Source organism: Myiozetetes cayanensis, unplaced genomic scaffold (genome assembly GCF_022539395.1).
Source record: "Myiozetetes cayanensis isolate MyiCay16 unplaced genomic scaffold, myiCay2020 scf2-11, whole genome shotgun sequence".
Classification (NCBI taxonomy): domain Eukaryota; kingdom Metazoa; phylum Chordata; class Aves; order Passeriformes; family Tyrannidae; genus Myiozetetes; species Myiozetetes cayanensis.
Window position 1 is genome coordinate 66,279,021 of NW_026087411.1, and position 22,358 is coordinate 66,301,378.

At 37.6% G+C, this 22,358-nt stretch overlaps 1 protein-coding gene across 1 annotated transcript in view; it reads left to right on the forward strand.

Moving 5' to 3' along the window:
- Positions 1-10,378: 10,378 nt before the first annotated feature.
- Positions 10,379-22,358, forward strand: part of FRK (fyn related Src family tyrosine kinase) — a 49,844-nt gene continuing 37,864 nt past the window's right edge. Inside the window, exon 1 of the mRNA XM_050315901.1 lies at positions 10,379-11,206. Within this exon, the coding sequence (XP_050171858.1) occupies positions 10,776-11,206 (431 nt within the window). The 5' untranslated portion in view covers positions 10,379-10,775. The remainder of the gene's footprint in view (positions 11,207-22,358) is intronic.

The following is a 22,358-nucleotide window of genomic DNA, read 5'->3' on the forward strand; positions in this document are numbered from 1 at the left end:
GATTGGGGTAGCCCCCAGACAAATATTGCTGTTGCTCTAACTTTTCTCCTGTCTCAGGCAGACCCATGTATAACCTTTTGGTGCTGCCACAGCAGACAACCACCCTTGACAACTCCTGAAAAGCCACAACACAGGTCCCACAATACAGACACTTATTAACAATGCACCACAACCATTCTGCTTCCTCTCTTAATGCTGGATCGATAACCAGATTCAAACACAAGGCAGTTGATTTGGCGTAATGACGCCATGCCTATTTACACTGAAAGAGCCTAAGGAGCATAAAGCTAGCTTCATCTCTGACCCCACAATCACAGCTTGAAAGAAAAACTCAGTAGTAGTAGGTGGCAGTCAAACAGGTACAACACGTTTCTAGGTTTTGGCTTGAAATTGTACTTTCAGTGGAATTCTTTGCATGTTTAAACAGGATTTATGGATTGAGTTCCTTGATTTTAAGTTTAGGGCATTAAGAAGGAAACACATTTGTTTAGGAACCATCAGAGGAATAAGCTCAGAATATACAGAAGCAGGCCTATGACTTATTAAAGACTGTTGCTTTAGTAGGCATAGATCTGTCAATAATAATTCATTTTAAGGGTAACCTGGTTCTCTGTGAGAGAATGAAAGCTGTCAGGAATATATTTTCTTTGAAGAACTGTCACTAGCGCTCCCTCTTTCCTTAGTAGACCATTAAAAGTTGAGCAAAATACTACATAATCTTTGATGCACCCCTCCGTGACAGACAGGGTACCTTGTTACTAGGTACAGAAGCCTGATGAATATACTTAACTATTGACCAGGATTTAAGATTTGATTTGATTTGATTCTAGCAATTTGATTAAATTGATTTGATTAAATTCTAGCAATTTCAGAAGCTTTACTGTTTATTGGGTTGTTTAGTAGCCTTTTTATATGGTAAAAAATATGGACACATCAACTTTTTCAGTGGAATCACAAACGTAAAATTTATAGAATCTTGCTGGAAGTCGGATATCTGATTACATCTGGCACCTCATATTCCTTACATTCTCTCTCACCAGCATAGAAATGAGACTCAGGCTGTTAAAGAGACAAGATTCCCAAAACTAAACCCAATAGTTCATCAAAAGGTTAAACAGACAGTAATCCACTAGGTGCTCAGAATCTCTCAAAAGCCTGCTTATTGTCCTTATCATCTCTCTCAGATCTTGTAATCTACCTCAGGCTGTTCCCATGCAACATGAAAGCAGGAAATGAAAATCAATTATTTTGTCAGAATGATTAATAGCCAAGACTTATTGCTGGACCCTTAGTGAATATATATTTTGAAGCTCTTCATAGTTGTTCAAAGACACTTTGAAAGATTTTTCTTTTTGAGCTGGATGGATGTTACATTTAGTCAAAAGAAATTGTACTAGAAATATGGACTTCTGGGGAAGTTATACTTCCAAACTAGACCATTTTGTATTTTAAAGTGAGAAAATTGTGCAGTTTCTGTGATCTATGGGACATTGTCTTATTTCTCCTATGTTTAGTGGGGTTTTTGTTGTTGTTTTTGTTTGGTTTTTGTTTTTGTTTGTTTGTGTTTTTTGTTCTTTTGGACATATGTTTCTTTATGTTTACAGTGTTAAACATAAAATCCAGAGGAGAACTACTCATTTCTTGGTTCTCATTTCCATTCATTCATGGCATATTCATGGACAGATAACTTAAATTGCTTGTGGCTTTAATTTCTTCATGAGCAAAACTTGAATGTGTCTAATTCAGACATTCTAAGGATTTCTGAGTTTTTCAAGTAGGTTGCAGGCTTGCACTTCAAGCCTGACACTTGCTAGTCACTGCATAAAAAAAATAAAAAAAATCTGATGTATTTCAACACACGGTCTGCACAAAAGAACAGAGGTATTGAACAGCTGATGGGAAATACCACAGTTATGAAACTGCAGACTTGAAGATATCAGAACTGGGAAAGACCAAAGACGGTCATCTGCTGCCCTGGGGCAGGATCAGTCCAACTACAAACATTTCTTAAAAGTCAATTGTCTAACTTCTAAAAATGTACCACAGAGACACTGAGGCCGCTTCTAGCAGTCCTTACATGCAGAACATGGAGCTTTTTTCCTCCCTCCATTTCTAAACAGTCTCTGTTGCTCTAATGCATCTTTTTTTCTTATGATGTGTCCTATTCCTAGCACATGTGAGAACTTCATCACTATGCACCAGACTTCTATCTATTTGAAGGCTGCTACTATGTTTTCCCATGTACTCTTTTTGTTTAATTATTTAAGGTCCTTCCTTAAAGGCCGAAGGGTTTTGAGCCTGCTTACCTTTCATTCTCGATCTGGATGATATTCATTCATCACTCTTTCATTATCAAATTGGTCATAATCAAATTTTCTGGAATACAGAATCAAAAACTGGGCACATCGCTCTGGTTTTGGTCTTACTAGAACTGAGTACAGAAATAATTTATGCACTGTAATGTAACATAGAAATCTGCTTTTAATGCAACATACAAGTTACTTAATTAATTACAATCATTACCATGTTAGGATTTTCAAGATCAAATTCTATCCTATCACTATGATGAGTAGAGAGCTCAATTTTTTTCTTCTTTAGCAATAAGCCATCTTTCTTAAGAAGCATTTGATCTTCTATTCGAGAAATACTTTCGTCCATATGTGTTCATTGCTGAATATAAAGGACAATAAGAGTGATATTCCTTGTAGCTGCAATAATAAAAAGCTAATATTAATGCTTATAAATCTACAATGTAAGAGCTTATTTTGAATATAAATTGCATTTGATATTTGCTGTTCTGCTTCTGCCTCTTAGGGATGCCTAGTAGTGATCTGATGAAAGGATAAAAAAAAAAGTATGCTGGATTTTGATATGAAAGAAGTGATCTAGAGGATCCTAAAACTGTAAGTATATACTAAGCCTCAATAAGATTCCATCATGCTGATGTAACTGTTTAAAGATCTCAATTCTGTTTCTATGTAAGTCTGCAAAGAAGATCAGAGCCACCTCTTCTACTTTTAGGAAAACAGTATGTTTGCGTTAACCTATGTTGTGTTGAACCTCATGCTCCTGACAGGGAGAGAGGGAATTCTAAGAGCTTTTAAAGTTGTGGAATACAAATTTGAAAAAATTTTGTCAGATAAAGAATTAAGTTATTTTGTCTACATTAACTGAAATCTGTATCATAAGTGCCCATTGTAAGTGAGTATCACTAAAGCTGCTGGCTTCCTATCCCCTTTCCCTATCTTTATAAAGATAGTTTCTTGCATGTTGGGTAATGTTCTATAAATTTGCTATATCTCTAGAGGGAGAGAAAAATACAGAAACAAAAAGAAACAAAGAAGATTATGAGTATACATGTTTTCAGGACAAGTTGCATCAGTTTCATGTGTGAAACTTTGGATTTTGCACACACAGAAATGGATCAGACTGATGCTGAAACACAGTAAAGAAATAACTTCACATAGTGCATCTTTACTTTTACATTAATACTATTCCAAATATAAGTCAAAATCTGATAAAAAGAAAAGATACATGAACTAAGAGTAAAAAGGTGATCTTGTTTTCAGTTAAACCAATGAGTATATTGTCACTGACTTCAGAGTAAGCCAAACGTGATTTTAAGACCTTTTAAACTGGATCAAATACAGAAATTAGTCATTTAAGGGTTGGTATTTGTTGACCCTCAGATTATACCTATGTGTTTGAAGATGGGTAGGTAAGATAATGGTTTTTAAAACAGCTATACCCTTGGCCATGGTTAAACTATGGTGTTTAAGATTTTAGTTTCTAGAGTTTAACACATACATGGCTGCTCTTTCCCAACATAATTCTGAAGTAATCCCAGTTTTGTAGTTTCCTTTTCTGCCTATCCTTTCCTTTTCATATGGAGAATATGCAAGTGCACGTCCTGAGGTTGCTGTAGGGTACTTGCAATCCCCTTTTCTCTGGCCTATAAAGACAATCTTACATTTTGAGTAATGTTCTTTGTACAGTACCTCACTGTGAAAGGTAGATACTGCAGAAAGAAAACAGGTGTTGGAAAACTAGAAAATATACAAGGAGAGAAGGATACCTAATAAGGAAGGTGGATGAACAGCGTACAGGTTTCATATAGTCATGCAAACTGATCATAGACCCAGTCCTTTTCCTTTTCTTCCCCTTTACAGAGATTTAGCGTATAAAATCCTAGGTATGTGGAATTTCCAGCAATGTGGTTTGTTTGGTTTGTTTAAATATGATCTATATAGCAGGAAGAATAAAGATAAAATGGAGTAGAGGGAGAGGGGCTGATGTCTTGTCCCTGAGATCTATTAACAAGGCATGTAGGAATGGTTCAAAGTTGCATCAGGGGAGGATCCAGCTGGATGCTAGGAAGCATTTCTTTACTGAGAGGGTGATCGAACACTGGAATGGCCTTCCTAGAGTAGCTGTGTCCCAAGCCTGTCAGTGTTTAAGAGGCATTTGGGCAATGCCCTTTATAACATGCTTTAACTTTTGGTCACTCCTGAAGTGGTCATTCAGATGATAATTTTAGGTCACTTCCAGCTGAACTGTTCTGTTCTGTTCTGTTCTGTTCTGTTCTGTTCTGTTCTGTTCTGTTCTGTTCTCTTCTCTTCTCTTCTCTTCTCTTCTCTTCTCTTCTCTTCTCTTCTCTTCTCTTCTCTAATTAATAGCTAGACTTTTTCTACTGGTTTTGCATGTAATATTTTAGCAATTTAAAGTAATTAAAAAGATGTGTTCATTTATATGGTGTATCAGTATATTTTAATTGTGAATTTTAGCTTCCTGTGAGATACTGCCTTTCCCAGGCAGAGTGAAGGTCAAGAGAGAGTGATGATTTTATTTTTTTTTAAAAAATCCACTCTTTCACTCACATTTGAAACAGTGAGTACAGTTGTTTGATACACTATCCCTTTCCATCTATCTCTCTTTGGACTTCTCCTTTTGATGCAATTCCAGCTTAAGATAATGGTAAATCATGTTCACAAGTCATCCACGGCATAGCATGCAGACTTTGATAGTGTTATGTGAGAAATAATCCTGACCCATCATAAAATCTTCATAAATACACACACTTTCTAAATTTAAAAACTATTTATAATAGGGTCAGGTTTGGAATATATTTTCTTAAAAGAATGGCAAGGTCATGTTTGCTGATAACATGCCATCTTTGTTATCCTTCTGCCATATTTTTTCCCACACAGGGATAGATTTGATTAGAAGAATTTTTCATGCCTTGGAGAGCTATAGCTCTCTGGTTTTATTCAGAGGCTGCTTCATAGATAGCAAATTAACTTGCAATTTTTAACAGTGTGGGCTGTATATCACTTAGAATAAGGGAATGAAAAATAATGGCTGAGGTCTGGTCCCATTGCCAATAATGGCAAAACTTGCATTAAATTTGAGCAGAGTGAGATTCGTTTGTTTGAACAAATAGCAAAAGTCTCTATTCTGTCAGTCCTTGACAGAGCCTTATTCCTCTCTGTTATTTTGTTGTCAGATGTAGCCCTGTTTCAACCCTGAATTCCCTTAATAAATAAGCAGCCCTCATCACCAAAGTACTTGAAAGTGTACTTTTAATGCTTTCTAGAGTAGAGATGGATTACTAGATTAGCTTTATGGAAATAAATAGCCAGAGTTTTCTCATTACAAATGCAAAAGTTGGAAAATGCAGAATCAAATATAACTCTGTGTCTTTGTGGATTTATGGTTCAAGATAATAGACAAAACCAGGAAAGTGATTAATCAATAAGAGTAAACAATTTTGTCAAGAGTAAAATTACACACATAATTTATTTTCACTGAAAAGAATAACAATTTGCAAATTACAGAAACAAAATGGAAGTGTTGATTAAAAGGATTACAAAAAAAGCTACAAATTGGTGGTATTGTGTTCCATTTTAGTGTGCAAATGAAAAGAGATATAGCTGAAAAGACAGCTGTAATAAAAAAATCTCACTGTGCTTTATTTCACTTTGTTACCTTAAAAAAACCTACATGACTTTAAAATCTTGAATCGTTTAAATTTTTTCCCAAGCACAGATTCAAAGCAATATGCTTTTAGTTTTCTTCTAATTTCTTTAAAGATCCTATTATATGAATATTTTACTTTGCTAGAACATTTGACTTGCTTTATCATAACATATTAAGAAGTTCTTCTAAGTGAGGTATATAATGCCAAATATTTAAACTTGCATACATTAATGCAACAGTATAGTTCCTAACTTGAAAAAGGTTATGCAATACAGAAAGTTATGATATAGACAGCAGTCTCATACATTACTTAATTACAATTCTTGTATTTTATATCCTTATTTATCATTTTCCTTCATGAAGTTTTTTACTGTTTACAGATTCAAAGCAATTGTGAAGGAAAATGTTTGTTTCTGTTTTGATCTCATCTTATTAAGAAAAAACATTCTCTTTTTCAATTTCCAGTTTGAATGGACCCATATTTCTTTACAAAACTGTTGGTGGATATTGCCTTGCAATATTCTTTTTTCCCCAGCGGAGCACTGTTCAGACTGTAATTCTTCTCTGCATGGCATAAGGGAATTGTTCCGAACATTGTGTATCATCAGTACCAAAGACTGATGCTCAGTGATGTTCATTCCTTGTCTCTGAAATATGGATGAGCTTATTTATGTGTTAAAGAAAGGTTAATTTTTTTTTCTAAAACTCTAAGGTTTTATGTATTTATACAAAGAGTTACATACAGAGCACATACAGGTCAATACTCATAAGAAATATCTGTAATTAAAAGTCATATAAAAACATTTTTGAAAGCATGGAGCACAAAAAAATATATCAAAACAAGACTTTTGAAATATTACAGATTCAAATCTTATCTGTTCTTATTTAATACAACTCAGTCTGATACCTTACTTCATTCAGAGCAGGACCTCATTCCAAGAGCCCTTCAATTAATATCAGTATTGTAGATTAGGTTTGTACTAAGCTTACTAAAACATATAATATTAACACATATTATTAACAATATTAACACTCTCCATTCAGGCTACTAAGAGAAATATGTTTCATTACCGTGTTTAAACATGATTGTTCTGTAGAATAAACAAGACCTAAAGAATATTGACTCTAAGTTAATTAGAATCAGATTTAATGGATTTAGAGAAGTGCAAATTAATCCTTTAAGCAGGCATAAGGCTCCTTGCAAGAGTTTTGCTTACTGGACTTTGTAAGCAATGTGTAGAATATAAAAAGGAACTTCAGATATCTGTCATCCTCAAAACTATAGCATTAGTGTGCATTTTTTTTCTTTATGGAACAAGGAAGTATACATTAAAAGCAGTGGGGAATTACCTAGTTTAAGGGGGAACGTACTGCTTGATTGAATAGATTTGTTCCCTTTTCTGTAATCTAAGTTTATATGGTCCTGACAGACACAGCTTTTAAATGATCCATCTTTGTTTTAAGGTGTTGCAAGAAACTACTTGCAATATTAATGGGTGGTTTTTTACAACACAGAAACCAGAATACTGAATTTTAGTATCCATACTGTAAATGTGCCATTTTGCTTATAATAAATTAATCATTCTCACTAGCTAGTGCTGGCTGTAAGAATGAGGTGAGACTCTTGTGTCCTTCTCAAAGCATTTTTACTAATAAAATTCATCAATATATCTAATTAAGTCTTTACAGTCACTTTACCCACAGTAGCTTATTTATCTGAATAATTTCTGCTTTGGTACTCAGTCCCCCAAGCAAATTAAGTAAAGATGTAGAAGGCCAATAAGCAACACAGAACTGTTTGGCCTCCTTTTGCAAAAAAAAGGAAAATATAGTGGGATGCAAGGCAAAAGAACTAAATTAAGCCAAGAAATAGGTGCTGCAAAGATTATCCTATTAAATTACATGTAATACCAATGCAGAGAACCTGGACAATAGTTTATATTGAAAAGCCCCTGAATATACATGATTACCTTAATTTGTTCCAAACAGTGAATATGAAAATCAGGATTATGGGATTTATCAGACTTTATTTTTTTTTTCAGTAAAACCAGTGAGAACATTTTTATTACATGCTATTTTTTTTTCTTGCCTGTGATAAAATTATATAGTCTCTAAACCATAAAGAGTACTGCTTTATTTTCAGATATGCAGCGAATCTTCAATAAAGTCACCGGGGTGGGAAGAAAGACCCTTGCAGAGGCACTGCTGCAGTGTGGCCACCATAGCCCACCTACTGGCCCGTCCCACACAGGCTAGGGAATCTGCTCATCAGTTCTCAGTAACCCCACTTCTTTCTCTTTTTGAGGAGAGTTTTAAATCCGACTAGTGAATTTAGTGGGTGTTTGTTAAAGTCTACTTCTTTAATGCACAGAACTGGTCCTGAAGATCTGTGTGAAGCCAATCTGGTTTATAGTTGTTTATCACTTCTAGCAAAAGTCTTTCTGCTCTTGTAAAGCTGAGCAGCGGCATAAATTTAGAGAGAAGATGAATTTAATTCCTGGAGCTCTTTGAAATAAGGTAGTCATATATACAAATATTTGTAGGCTTAAGCCCAGTTCTACAGTCATAAATACTTACCTGAATGGTCTCAGAGAATATAGTGTGATTTCTAATGAGTTTGTATTTTAGTACCTCAGTGTAAATGTGGGCCTTGATCCTTACAGAGCTTTGCAGAAGATTGATTCTGTATGATGCAAGTGGCTCTGTTGTCATGATCAATCTATTCTGTTCAGTAAATGTGTATGCAAATCTTTGCCAGATTAATGCCCAAATTGCCAGAACCACAAAACATTACAGAGAAAGTCAATCAAATATGCAAACTGAAAACCCCCAGATTACTTACAGTAGTTTCTAATATTCTCTGTTTTCAGTAAATGTAGATAATTCTTTAAACAAGACTAATGAAGATAGCTTTTTTATCAACATATGACTTTCCTGCCATTGGATATTGTCTATTACACATAAGAAAAGTAAATATCTCTTGGATATATGTGTTCTTATTATGGTGTAACTAATAATTGCTGTGGTGAAAAAAATCTTCTCCAGTGGTGCTTCAGAAACTAAATATGATTTTCCTGCAAAATCAGCATGCCAATTTTTTATCAGACCCAAAGACTTCACTACAGATGATGAGATTTAGTGATCACTTAATGTGTAGGGTACTTCCTCCTTTATTTAATTTCTTTTACAGCATTCCAGAAGAGGAGTATATAAGCAGTTCCCCATCCTTCTCCAGTGGAGATGCACCTGATAGTAATACATTTGCAGTGGAGACTTCTTGCAGTCATCCCACAGTCCCTAGTTCATCAGTAGGATTTTGCCTCTGCCGCTGGTCTCCTTATTCAAATGAATGAGAGATGTGATGAAAGCAAGTGACTTCTTTTTCTATTATTTAGTTGTTTTCTTTCTAGTAAAGTAAAGCAACAGAAGTCAGCAACTCTAAATGAAACAGAGATGTGTAAATGGTTTAGGAAAATAGCACTATAATTCTGATTAAAAAAAAAAAAAAAAAAGAAAATTACGGGAGTCAGGTTTCTTTAATCACCAGGATACCGTGGGCCCATGTGTGAATTTTGATTGACTGCAGTAAATAGACTCTCATCTGTAAGAGTTTACCTCTTACTGAAATGCCACTATAAAATGCAGACAGGCTATCTGCTTATTTCCTGTGCTTCTTGCTCCTGCTCCAAGCATCGCACGTTCCGCAGGCTCTGGTGATTTCCAGCAGCTGTAAAGCTTGGGTTGCACTGCTGTGATATGACAGCCAGCTCTTCAGCCTGCTTTGCCACACCGGTATCTAGACACCCATGCTTGGTCTGTATGGCAGGTTATAGGTGTTTTAGAAATGGAAGTATACTGGTCAATGCAGTTTCGTTGGTTTACATGGTGACTGGAAGACAGCCATTATTTCTGTATGGGGTTGATATAATTAGACAACCACCTAGAGCTATTTTTTTTTTAGCTGGTGCCTTTGTTTTCTTAAAATGCAGAATAAGGAATGCATTAATTGTACTGCTTTATTACTGTATATTTGTTTTTCTTTGAAAGAAGTGCCAAATCCAGCTGAGTAAAAAAAAACAAACAGAGGGTTGGTGTAAAGGGCAGGCACTTGGCAGGGAATGCACCCGGGTGCGAGCAAAGGCAGGAGCCACAGGTGCACTCCAGGTGAGGGCGTCTGCCACTCTCAGGTGAGCAAAGGCTTCCCGCTGTGAGCCGAAACCAGCAGAAACCAGGAAACGAAAAGAAATATTTAGTCAAGCTGTCCACGTCAGAGACTGCTGAGGAAACAGGCAGGTCAGCTTGGCTAATCATTACCAAGGCAGACTTTGCCTATGTTCACTGCTGATCATATGACCGGACCCCACCTGAGCTAAGAACACGCCCATCCCAAGCAGCAGGAGTAGAGAAGCCTCCCTTGCTTAGGTGTTCTGACATTACTGTTTTGCTGCATGAGAAGAGGCTCCACACTTTCCCATTGTTCTCAGAGCTAAGCCCAGCACAGCTGTTGTGTTGCTTTCCTGTTCCAAAAGGGAAGTGAGAAATTTCCTCCACATGTGTGCCGGCCCTTGAATGCTCAGGTTTCACTCCCTAACCGGGAGCTGCCTGTAATGAGCACTCAGTGGGATTTGGAGAGAAGCTTCCAGCTGTGCCAAGAGTTGTTTCATTTTGTGCCAGAGGAGGAGGGGGAGAAGAAATCTGCGAAAAGGTGAAATGTTGATGGTGCGAAAACTGGTCTAAGGGTCTTGCAGTTGGGAAAAGCAAAAGAAAAGCAGAAGCAGAGGAAGGAACAAGGAACCAGGATGGGAAACTTTTGCCAGAAGCACTGCCCCTGTTTGGAGCCTTACATCCCCTGCTTGTTCCTGGGGACAAAAGATGAGCAGGATGACAAAGTGGGACAAGTCTTCGCCAACCTTGGTGTGGTAAGGCCTGACTTCCAAGCAGGACAGAAAGACCTAGAGAATAAGATAAAAGAGAAACCTTTACCTCCACTACCTGGCCAGCATCTAGCGAACATTTGCACCTTTGTGGCACTGTTTGACTACGACGCTCGCACTGAGGAGGACTTGAGCTTTCGAGTTGGGGATAAGCTGGAAGTGCTGAATGCATCCCACGAGGGCTGGTGGTATGCCAGGCTCCTCCTGCCAACGGGGTCAGTGTGTCCCGGACGCAAGCTCGAGGGCTACATCCCTGCTAACTACATAGCTGCTGACCAGAGCATTGAAGCTGAGCCGTGAGTAACCCACGTAATGTGCACTGCAGACTGTTTTCTGTTATGTTGAATAGGTTTGGGATGGGAAGTTACAGCCTTTTCCCTTGCTGAGTAGTGCCCTGCCCCACTCAACCTCCGGTGATCCCAGTGGTGGTAGCGCTAGTTGGCGTGTGCAAGGAAAAGTCAGTGTGGTAACAAGAAAATGAATTACAAAAGGCAGAACGTGGAGGGGTTTTATTTTGGTTAAAATAATTTCCCTCTCTGATATACCCTAATCACTTGTTTAAGAACCATCTGGGAAGATCAGTGCTACTCTGGTGGTTCATTATTTTTATTCGTGTAACAGTAAGTGTGTGTCAGATGCTACGCAGAGGGTGAAACTGTTTGACCCCTGACCTGAACAGCCTAACAAGCTGCGAAGTTACCAATTAATCAGAGTTACAGGAAGCTAGCTACCTTTACACCTTTCAGTCTTCTTACAAATGGTGGGTGAGTCTCTTAACAGATAAGATTCTTATGGTGTCTTCTACATTACTTGCTTCTTCTTTCTATGCAAATCTCTACCCTCAGGATAAATTTAATTGGAGGAAGTACTGCAAGGGGCAAAAGAGTAGATATAGCAACAGAGTACAAATGGAAGTTGTTAGACTTTCACAGTTTAATTATGCATCCCATGTTTTTCTGCCCTTTCAAAACATGCCTAATCTTATTTAATCTGGTATAGAGCAGAACTCACAAGGAATTAGTTACTTGGCTCCCTAGTGAGGATGAGTAAGGTCTGAGTCAGCCTGGGCTTCACAGTTACTTCTGTGTGTTGCAGTCAGAGGCAGAATTTGCTGAAATACTTCTGACTTTAGTTCCAGAGGTATGTTTTGGTAAAAATTGTCAGTGGGTAAAGAAAAAGCAGAAAAGGCATTCATTATTAGTCTCAGAATTAATGTTGACTTTAGAGGGATGATGTTGCAGCTTTTCAGTTAAATTTCATTTGGACCTGAAACTTCATCTCTGACCTAATCAACCCACTGTATTGCCAAGGGCTAGGAAAATTGGCTCAGATATGATTATGCTAGTCTTTTATCATCTGTAGGATTTGTGCTAGAGGCATTTTAGGGCAGCTCTAGGATTCATCTCTAACATGAAGACTTTAATTTTGAGAGTCTGACCAGCTTTCTATATTTCTGTATTCAGACAGAAAGCACTTTCAATGGTCATGCTCAAAAAAATTCTTCCAATTGCAGAAATTAATCTGCAGGGAAGGCATTTTCTGAATCCTGGAGAAATGGTGGTAGGCTCTAATTCAGCTCAGTTTGGCCTTTGCTCCCTTTCAAGAGCTAGCTTTATTGGAAGTCATCTAAGATTTCTTCATGCTGTTAACACTTAGAAAGTAATTTTGCTCAGTTATAAAACAGTGCCTCAGCTCTTAAGGTCCTTCTTATATTTCTATACCTATAGCTTCAAATACAAAGTTAAGTTTCCAAAGTGCATTGTTGTGTAACCTCTATTTTTTCACTTGTTACTGAAAAAAAATTTTTTTTACTCTTGTTATATACTTTTCTCTCTTTAATAATAAAGACTAAGTTACAGCAAAACATTCTGCTTTATCGATTGTTACAATAATGGAGAGGAAGAAATGGAGAGCTTTTACAGTGCTCAGAGTAATTTCTCAAAAATGAGTTTTTAATTTCACAGCAAGACTAATCTGGCTAATCATATTGTCTTTTCTCAGATTTCTTTCTAAGTCAGTTGGCTTTAGCAATCTTCATATATATACAAGACCGTTTGCTGTCAGCCCACACACATACAGCCATAGACTTACTCAGGTTAGGAAGGGCCTCCAAAGGATATTTGAACCAGTCATCCCAACTCATACATGGCCAAAATAAATATAGAGTGTTTGCTTTGTCGAGCATTTCTAGTCAAGCTTTTCATCCTCATGGTGAGGATTTTTTTGCTTTGTATTTTTTTGCCTTGCCACGGTTTTCTCCAAGAATTCCCTTTCACCCACCCTCTGTATTTCACACCTCTGTTATCCTAATGAAATAGTAAGAGCAAGAGCAATAATGGTTTAAAGAACTAACCCTTGTTTTCCCTAAAGTAAAGATTGGAAGTAGCAAAAGAAGTTGTTCTAGTGTCTCTTTAATTAAAATTCAATGCTTTAATCATATTCTCTACCCAAACTAAAGTTTATCTTCTTTCATCTTTTCATTTTGATTTTAATTCCCATTGGTGTTTGCCAGTTGTTCATGGACATGATATAGACATTTGTGGAAACAGACAAAGTTCCTAATGCACCCTTTCATCCTGTATAACAGTCCTTTATGGTCCCAGCACACAACTGACAAAGAATGGAAGAGTTACAATCTCATGTTTACCTGCATGATGCATATTTACCATATACTTGCAGTGTATTGCTTATGCTTTGCAATATTTGCCAGGCACAGCTGGCAAATCAACAATCTTGACCTAATAAAATGCACATTTTGTAGCACCAGACAGCTACTGTATATCTGCAGAGACAATATGAATTTTATTTTTTTTCTAGACTGCATCTTCATCTTCACCAAGACAAAGTGGCTATACTCTTCTGAGAAACAGACTTGATTCATGGTGTAATTCTTAGGAAGCTTGTGAAGAAAATCAAACTGACCATATTTTTTAGCAGCTGATTTCAGCATGTGTGTGTAGAAACTATTAACAAAATTACATTCTAATGCATGAATGGCTTCTCCATAAATTCACTTGAAAAAAGGGATGAAGGAATGAAATATTCTATAGTGACTGAGAGACAATAGGACCACTCTCAGTTTAGCCAATACATACTTGAAAGCTGCATGCAGAGCAGTCACAATTAGCAGTCACTAATCATTTCAGTTTTGCCTGTGACCTTCAAGATTTTTAACAAAAAAATATCCTTTGGCTCTCTTTTTATCAACGTTTTGACATGGTCTTTATTATAAAGAAATCAGAGATCAGATAGTCCATCTGGATCTGTGTTGTCCATTCTGGCAGAGAATAATGCTAAGTCATTGCTTGTTCTCAGCAAGCACTGCAGCAGACCAGTTTGTCTCCTTGCTGAAGTGTCTGTGAGTTTTTATCAGGGAGAAAAGCTTTTTCTTAATTTTTCCTTGGTAAGAAAGAGAACGAAGTAAAGCAAGAAAGAAAGTGAGAAACTTCTTTAGATAACAGGTTTTCTTCCTGGAAGTCTTTGACTCTGCCCAATGTGACTGAGGTAGTGCTGATAAGGTGGATCAATAACTGGATGAAAGGGCAAAAATGATGTGCAAAATCTCCAGTCTGGGGAAAACAAAACATAAACACTATTCATATCAAAGGGAATTTTCAAGTATCCATGGCTATCAGAATGTTCAAGCTGAACTGAGGAAGAATGAGATTTCTTTACTGTGTTGCTCTTCTTAGATCAACAGTTACTGGTAGAAGTTGTATGCTAAAATTGCAGGGTCACTTTTTTATATTAAATTTTGCTGATATATTGATATTGTATAATAAAACTGACATGGCAAAAGTCAGACACTTCTTATTTGTGCATGATATCTTGTTAAAAAAAGTTCATTTTGCTTCCTTCCTTTGGCTTGAGCTATCCCTTGCTGGGTGAATGACTTGGATGAAATCAGTAACAATCTGTGTGAATAGGTAAGGTAAAATCCATGGCTTGGATCCTGCCTGCTACAGCATTGCAGTCCAAACGTGCTACATAAGAGTAATTACATCCAAAAAGAGCACACCTGCTACCATGAAGTCCGTGTTGGACCGACTGGGGAAACGAGGCCCTTCATTTTTATATTTACCAGTAGAGCATTTTTTTTATTGCTGATCTCTTCTAGCACCTGCAGTACTCCTTACACCAACAACAACCTGTCAGGTGGGGAGATTGTGAAGGAACTGTGCCTAGTGCCTCTTGAGACAGGTGCGTTCTCCAGGTCCCACCTGCAGTAGGTGGGACGAGGCAGTCGGGGAGTGGAAGCATTCAACCGTAATCACATACTGAACTTTCTCTTCATAAGAAAATAAATCTGGTACCACAAAAACATTATTTTAAATAATATCTGACCAAAAGCAGACACAAACCATGCTATGATAAATTAGCAACTGTAAGAGCACTTGGTGTTTTCTTCTCTCTGCATCACAGGTAGCAGTCAAAACCACGAGCCAGATAGATTTTTCATTTCTAAGGTAGTTCGAGGGAGGTTGTATCTGCTGCATCCCATGAATCTGGAATACTCTTCTTTCTGTTTCTAGATACATAAGATTTAGAAAAAGGAAAACAAAAACCACAATTGGAGATACAATCACATAATTTAACTTGCACATCCAGCAAAGGATGATCAGAAAGAACAATTTGACCAACACTAAAATCAAAATCAAAGGATAAATTTCCTTGGCAAAGAATGTGACCTTCCTGTCTCTGTGCTCTTTCTGTGCCTGTTGTTCTGCACTACAAACAGAAACCATAGTAACACATTCACCTGCCCTTGTTTTATTACTGCCAATTGTTTAAACTAAACAAGAAAATTACATAGTACAAATTGTTATGGACCAAAAAAAAAAAAAGCCCCAGCTGTACAGTTAATTTCGATGAAGCAAAAATAAAAGAAAACACCTCGCTGTTGCAGTGACATGAATTCTTTTTTTCTAGAGGAGGGGTAGAATGTACTTAGAGGGGACTCTTGCCTGCCATCCTGATGGACCTGTTGGCTGTTTATTGAAAGTGAGCTTACAGCCATAAAATGAATCATTGATGTTGAAGGAGACCTGTAAAATCATTGAGTTCAACTGTTAATCCAGCACTGCTGTGTTCACCACTAATCACCAAGTGCCACATCCGCACGCCTTTTGAACACTTCCAGGCATGGTGAGTCCACCAGTTCCTCAGACAGCTTGTTCCAATGTTTGACAACCCTTTCCCTGAAGAAATTTTTTCTAACATCCAATCTAAGCCTTCCATGGCTCAACTTATCCTCTTGTCCTGTCACTTGTTATCTGGAAGAGACCAAGCCCCACCCCACTACAGCCTCCTTTCAGGTAGTTGTAGAGTGAAATAAGGTCCCCCTTGAGCCTCCTTTTCTCCAGACTAAATAACTCCAGCTCCCTCAACCACTTCTCTTCCTTGTGCTCCAGACCCTTCCCCATCTACACTGACCTTCTCTGGACATGCTCCAATTTGTAGTGAGGGGCCCAGAACCGAACACAGGAACAGAGGTGCGGAAGGAATAGAGGTGTGGCCTCACTGGTGCTGCGTACAGGGGGACAGTCACTGTCCTAGTCATTCTGGCCACAGTATTTCTGATACAAGCCAGGATGCATTGACCATCACCCATTCCATATGTTCATGCCAACATTATTAAGATTACTGTGGTGAGGGAAGTAAATCCATACAAATTCCTAGTAGATTAGGTCAAATAAGATCACAGCAATTACTTTTAACTTTTATCAGTTTTAGAAACATTTCTTATGTCTTATAAGATTTTTTATAAGATTTCTTATGTAGGTATTTCCCAGCTGGTGGAAACTGAGCCCCAGACCTAATCAATGAAACCTCACCAGTCAATTCTTCAATGAGCTTTTTAAACAACCCTTTGAAAGCACAAGTGATTTGTAGGTTATTTTTGTCAATTTCCATAATTCCTTCATCTCTGTGAACTGACTCAGCTTTAACTATTTCATACATTAACTGAATCCAAGCTACTGTATGTGAACATTAAAGTCTTCCCTGGGCTGACTCATTTCAAATTTTTTGCAGTCAGGCTTATGAGGTTTCGTTTGTTCATGTGGGTCATTTTTCAAAGTGATATTTACAGTCAAAATGTTTGGAGGCTTTTAAAAAGTGAAATCTTCGATTCTATTGAATATCTCAGAAAACTGAATGTAATCCACTGTGGTTTCTGTGTGCTCTTTCTCTCTTGCTCTCATAGTTCCCCTCTCTGTTACAGTACAAGCTCCTGAGGACACCAACAGAATTAGCATTAACCTTTGTACTGAAATAAACTTGTAAAAACTGTTCATTGCTAACAGACTAACAAGTACTAGTAGGTTGTTCACATATTCCTGGAACCTGTTAAGAACAAAAGTTATTCTTATATATATTTTGTGGTAGAAAAGGTCTCTTTATTGCCAAAATACATATTTATTATAAAACATTGGAAAGGCTATATGTGAAATTGCATCTTTTCTTTCAATTGATATACTTTATGTGTGTTTTTTTATGTGTTCATACTTGTGTACACACACAACATAAAGTTTATAAGAGCAATATTTTTAAGATCATGCAGCACAGCCCTGCTCGATGAGATATGTATTGCAAAGCTAGATCATATTTTTGATGTTTTTTGACCTTGTGTTCACAGCATCCAAACTCAATATTTGAAATTACCCTAGGTGTGGCAGAGTGTCTCTTTTGAATTTAAAAAATTGAATACTGCAAAAAGACCATGAATTTAATCACTTCTTCAGTTGTAGTTGAGCACTCCAGTGCTGTCTTCAAGCACATCTCAAACTTTGACTTAATTTCTACTCCTTTCTTAAATATTCAAAGAGTACACTGAGCACAAAAGGACATAGTTTACAGAACTGTGAAATGTCAGTTTTTGTCAAGTGCCGACAGTATTTAAACATCCATGTGTATACCCATGTTCAGAAAATGTGTGTCTCTGCTCAGAAAGGTGGAAGGAATTATGGCATTGTAGATGAACAGTTCATGCAAACTTGTCTAATTTAGGTCACCTATTATCTGGCAATGTGGTTTTCTAAAGTATACAACTTTATCTATTCAAATTCTGAGAAATTAAGAAATTCCCTCCTACCTTGTCTTTATTTGAAATTAGTGTAAACATTATATGTTATGATCATTAAATACTAGTTTCTATTACCCTGTTTTGAAAGATTTGGCAATGAATCATGTGAAGACTAGAAATAATATCCTTAAAACATATGCTGCAAGCATAGCCAGTTAGCATTTCCCACAGCTTGGTAAAATCCCAGAGGCCTTTGCAATGCCTTTTAGGGAAAAAAAAATAAAAATAGAGAAAGACTGTATACTGGTCCTAATAACTCAATAGTCCTGTGTCCTGTTTAGTGTTTTGTTTTGTTTTGTTGGGTCGTGTTGGTTTTTTTATGTGTGTGGGGTTTTTTTGTTTGGTTGGTTTTTTCCAGACCCAGTAGGAATAAGTATGATGCATGCTAGCATAGATTAGTTGGTTTTGAGCAATGTTGTTGGCAAAAACATTCACCAGCTATTGTATAAAGTTTCCTCAATAGTTGTCTTTGATGTCACTTTGTACAGGACAATACTGAGCTGTGCAGAGCTGAGTGATCTCTGAGCAGGTTTAGAACTGAGAAATAGTTACCAACAGTTCAGCCAGGCTAAAAAGTCCTAAAGCTGGGCTGATTTTAAACAATCTAGGTCAGGTATCTATGTGAAGAATTATTTTGTAACATGTGAAAAGCACTGTTGGTTATAGAAGACTTTCTTTGTATAGGATCCTATCTGTACTGAAGAGATTAAGTCATAAAAACACAAGAGGTGCCCTACAAGGTCAATCCAATAGCCCCCTCTAGCTCCATTTCTGTGTTTCAGAAAGGATTTTGTGAAAAGTGTAGAAGCCCATCTACCTTCTTTGGTCTCTTACCTTTGTACTTCACCATAGGCTGGAACTGTTGTATAAGCAGTATCAGAGGGTACATAACCGTCGTATCTAATTACAGACCTATTCTCAAGTCTGTTTAGCAAAACCATCAGTGCTGACACTGCACAATTCTCTGTTTCTATTGCTGGGTAAAGACCAAACTATTAGGACAAAAAAACCAAAAACCAAATCCCTCAAAAAACTCTCTCCTCTCTGCAGAAAGTTTTATATTCCTAAACAAGTGTTTGGATTTTTTTTTTCCTAGGTTGTGGATTGCTTAGTCACAAGTGATGCAAAAAAGGACACACTTAAAATAAATAGTCACAAAAAGAAATGGTAGCACTGCATAGGTCCCCATGACATTCAGGGACTGGTCCTTTACAGACCACACCTATCTACCCCATCTGCACTAATGCACCAGAGTCAGCTGGGCTGCAGGCATCAGTGCCTTTACCCTCACAGGTTTACCCATCAGTTAATTTTGTTTCCTACCAAAGATGCAGTACTAAACCTGGGGTGTGAATTGTTACTACCCTACAGGATATTATAATATATCCTATTATGTTCCAACCTGAGGCCACAGCAGATCTTGTAAACACTATGATATTGAACAGCCTTCCAGTAGCGTAGTTTAGACAAAACAAAATTCACCTGCACTTTAATTTTAAAACAGTTTAGTAGAGACAACATGATTAACCGGATTTAGATGTTTTTCCGTTGTACAATGTTTTGGGTTTTTACAAATTATGTAAGCAAAGTATGCATAGTGGAGAAATAATATAATTTACTGGGTGATATTTAAAAGAAAGACAAAATGTTATTTTGCTACTCAATGTAAGAGGAAAAACCAATTTTCAGTTATTTTTAAATAGTACTATGTGAAGGCCCTTCTTGTGTTAGAACTTTAGGAAATTAAAATCCTTTAGTTAGTACTTTTATCCTTCATCAGAATTTTCTTAACTGTTGACATTCACGTTTTCACATTATAACTTTGTAAAGAAACTGCGTTATAAGAAATTAGGATGGAAATCTACATCTTTGCAGTTTTCAGTTCTCCAAACGAAGAGCAAACAAAATATTGATCATGAAGGTATTCCTTTTCTTTGTCACTTAAACCACATAAGGAGCCCCTGGTGGTCTAGTGGTAAAGGCGCGGCGCTATCACCGCGGAGACCCGGGTTCGATTCCCGGTCAGGGCCACTCCCAGGCAGGTGGGGCTCGTTAGCCCTTAAAGGCAACCCACCTACGTCCTGAGGACCTCACTGCCACCGTCCAAGCTCGCTTGGCCCCGGCAGATGAACCTTAGGATTAAAGGGTGGGCTCAGTTCCGCGCACACTGTGTCTCACCTAAAAAATCCAATGCGCAGGCTGGAAGGTGTAAAGACCTTCCCCGGATCTTCGCTCGCGAAGACTGGCCATTATTATTAAACCACATAGAAATACATACTTTTTTTCCATGTTGGCACAATGAAAACTGGAAGAGCAAAGCAGTGAATTAAATGAGTGGTGACTCCATAAAGGATTGCACTAATTGACATTTTCATTACTTCTGTGCAGAATATTTTATTATATTTTACCTTATAAATTTATCTGCAGTAATATTGGTAAGGATTTTTTCCTAGCTCTCTCACTGATACAGATATATTTCAGTTTTAATTAATAATATTCTTCTGTATTTATAGCACAAACAATTTTGCAGCACACTTTTTCAAACCTCACTGCAAAAGAAGATAAAAAAGAAATCTGAGACTCCCATGTGGGAATGAATACGTAACACGAATTTCAGAAATTATAAGAAATCACCAACCTCAATTTTCCTTTTGAAAGTACTGATCTTTTCAGTTAATGGAAGTCTCTGTAAAGAAATACAGAAGGAGTCTTTGCTCCTCTAAGGGTGTGTAGTGAAAGGAATCATACACAGAACATGCAGGGAGAAACCTATGGGGCACGTGAAGAGGGAAGTGGTGATGAGGACAAGCCTGCTTAGTTGCACTGACAGAGAAGGGTGTGTAGTGTGGGAATGTTTCTTTTTCAGGATTATCTGAGCACCTTGCCAATAAGGAAAGGGAGGGAGAAAAACACACAGGCACCAAACCTGACCAGTTAATGTTGACAAAGACAATAATCAAAAATAAATTCAATCACACTAGCTGGTGAGCTATCAAGAAAAGATAGGCAAATCAGACTACGCAACAAATAAGGATGTAAACCTGGGGGTTCAGGATGTTGCAGAGGGTCTATGTGGCTCTGTTGAGTGATGAAGCAAGGTTTAGGGAAAAGGGATAAGGAAGGATCAAAGTGAGGGGTAGGCTCTCTGCCCCATGTGGAGACCTGCAAGGACTGAGTGCCAGCTACTGGGGGGACTGGTGAGACTACTAGAACAGCAACTGGAGTCAGAGCTGGGGTGTAGGTGTCCCTGGCCTGTGGTGTCAGCTGCTGGAGCGGGTAGGGTCTTGGTGCCAGATGCTGAGGGTGAGTAGGGGTCATAAACCAGCCACTGGGTCTTGTCTTGAAAAAAGATGCTGGGGAGGCTGGTGTGTGTGAGGTGCGTGTGGGTAAGAGGTGCTGGGATCAGGGCATGGGGTTTGGATGAAGAGATGGGCTGTGCTGCTTGTTCGAGGGAAGATCTGCAAATGTGCATGTTCTTGTGAATCTAGAGAGTGAGTGTGTGTATGTGTGCGTGTGTGCACATCATCACTAGTGATCTTCTGCCTGTGCCAGTGACGAGGAGGTGCCTGGCTTATGAAGAGATCTGCTCTGCTACCAGTGTCCTGGGCAGGCAAAGGGGTTTTTTTGCTCCTGAGTGTTTCTGTATTATTTCTGTACTGAGGTGAGTTTCCCCATGAGAAAAGAAAATAATTTCTCTGGAATGATTTTCTCAGGAAAATCAATTGAGCACTTTTGGAAGCTGTAATGGTTTAAGTGAATGTATGATTGAAAATTTTCTTGTCTATTTGAGTTTCCTTTAATGTTAAATCAATTTGTGTTATTTGTGTTCTCTGTACTGTGTGAGCAATAAGGCTACCTCAAGGTTTCCACTTTGTTCCTCAATTGTTAGGAGTAGCAGAGTTATTACCACTTTTATAGTATATTATGTCAGTATTTCAGTATTTTTTTTCATGTTTGTGTTAACAAATGCATACAGGTACTACTACCATTGATGCAAGATGTTACTATGCTATTTGGAAGACTATTTGCAGCAGAAATAGGGTCTCCAGAACACATATTAAGCTTGGATTTTTTAAAGATGTGATTATGTGGCTGTATTTCATACCTAAAGTCCCGAAGACAATGGTAACCTTTCACTGACTCCAAATACAAGCTGTTGTTTTATAATAAGCTTTAAACGCAATGGAACCCTTATCCAGGTACCAAAATCACCAGAGGAAACAAACTTTGATGATTGACTTCAGGCTTTTAAATTGGAGAAATACCAGGGAGTTGTATAAATAAAACACCACAAAAAAGTAATATGTTATCACTTTCATCTACTGTTTATTTTCTCATATAGAGGAACTTCAGAGCAGATTAAA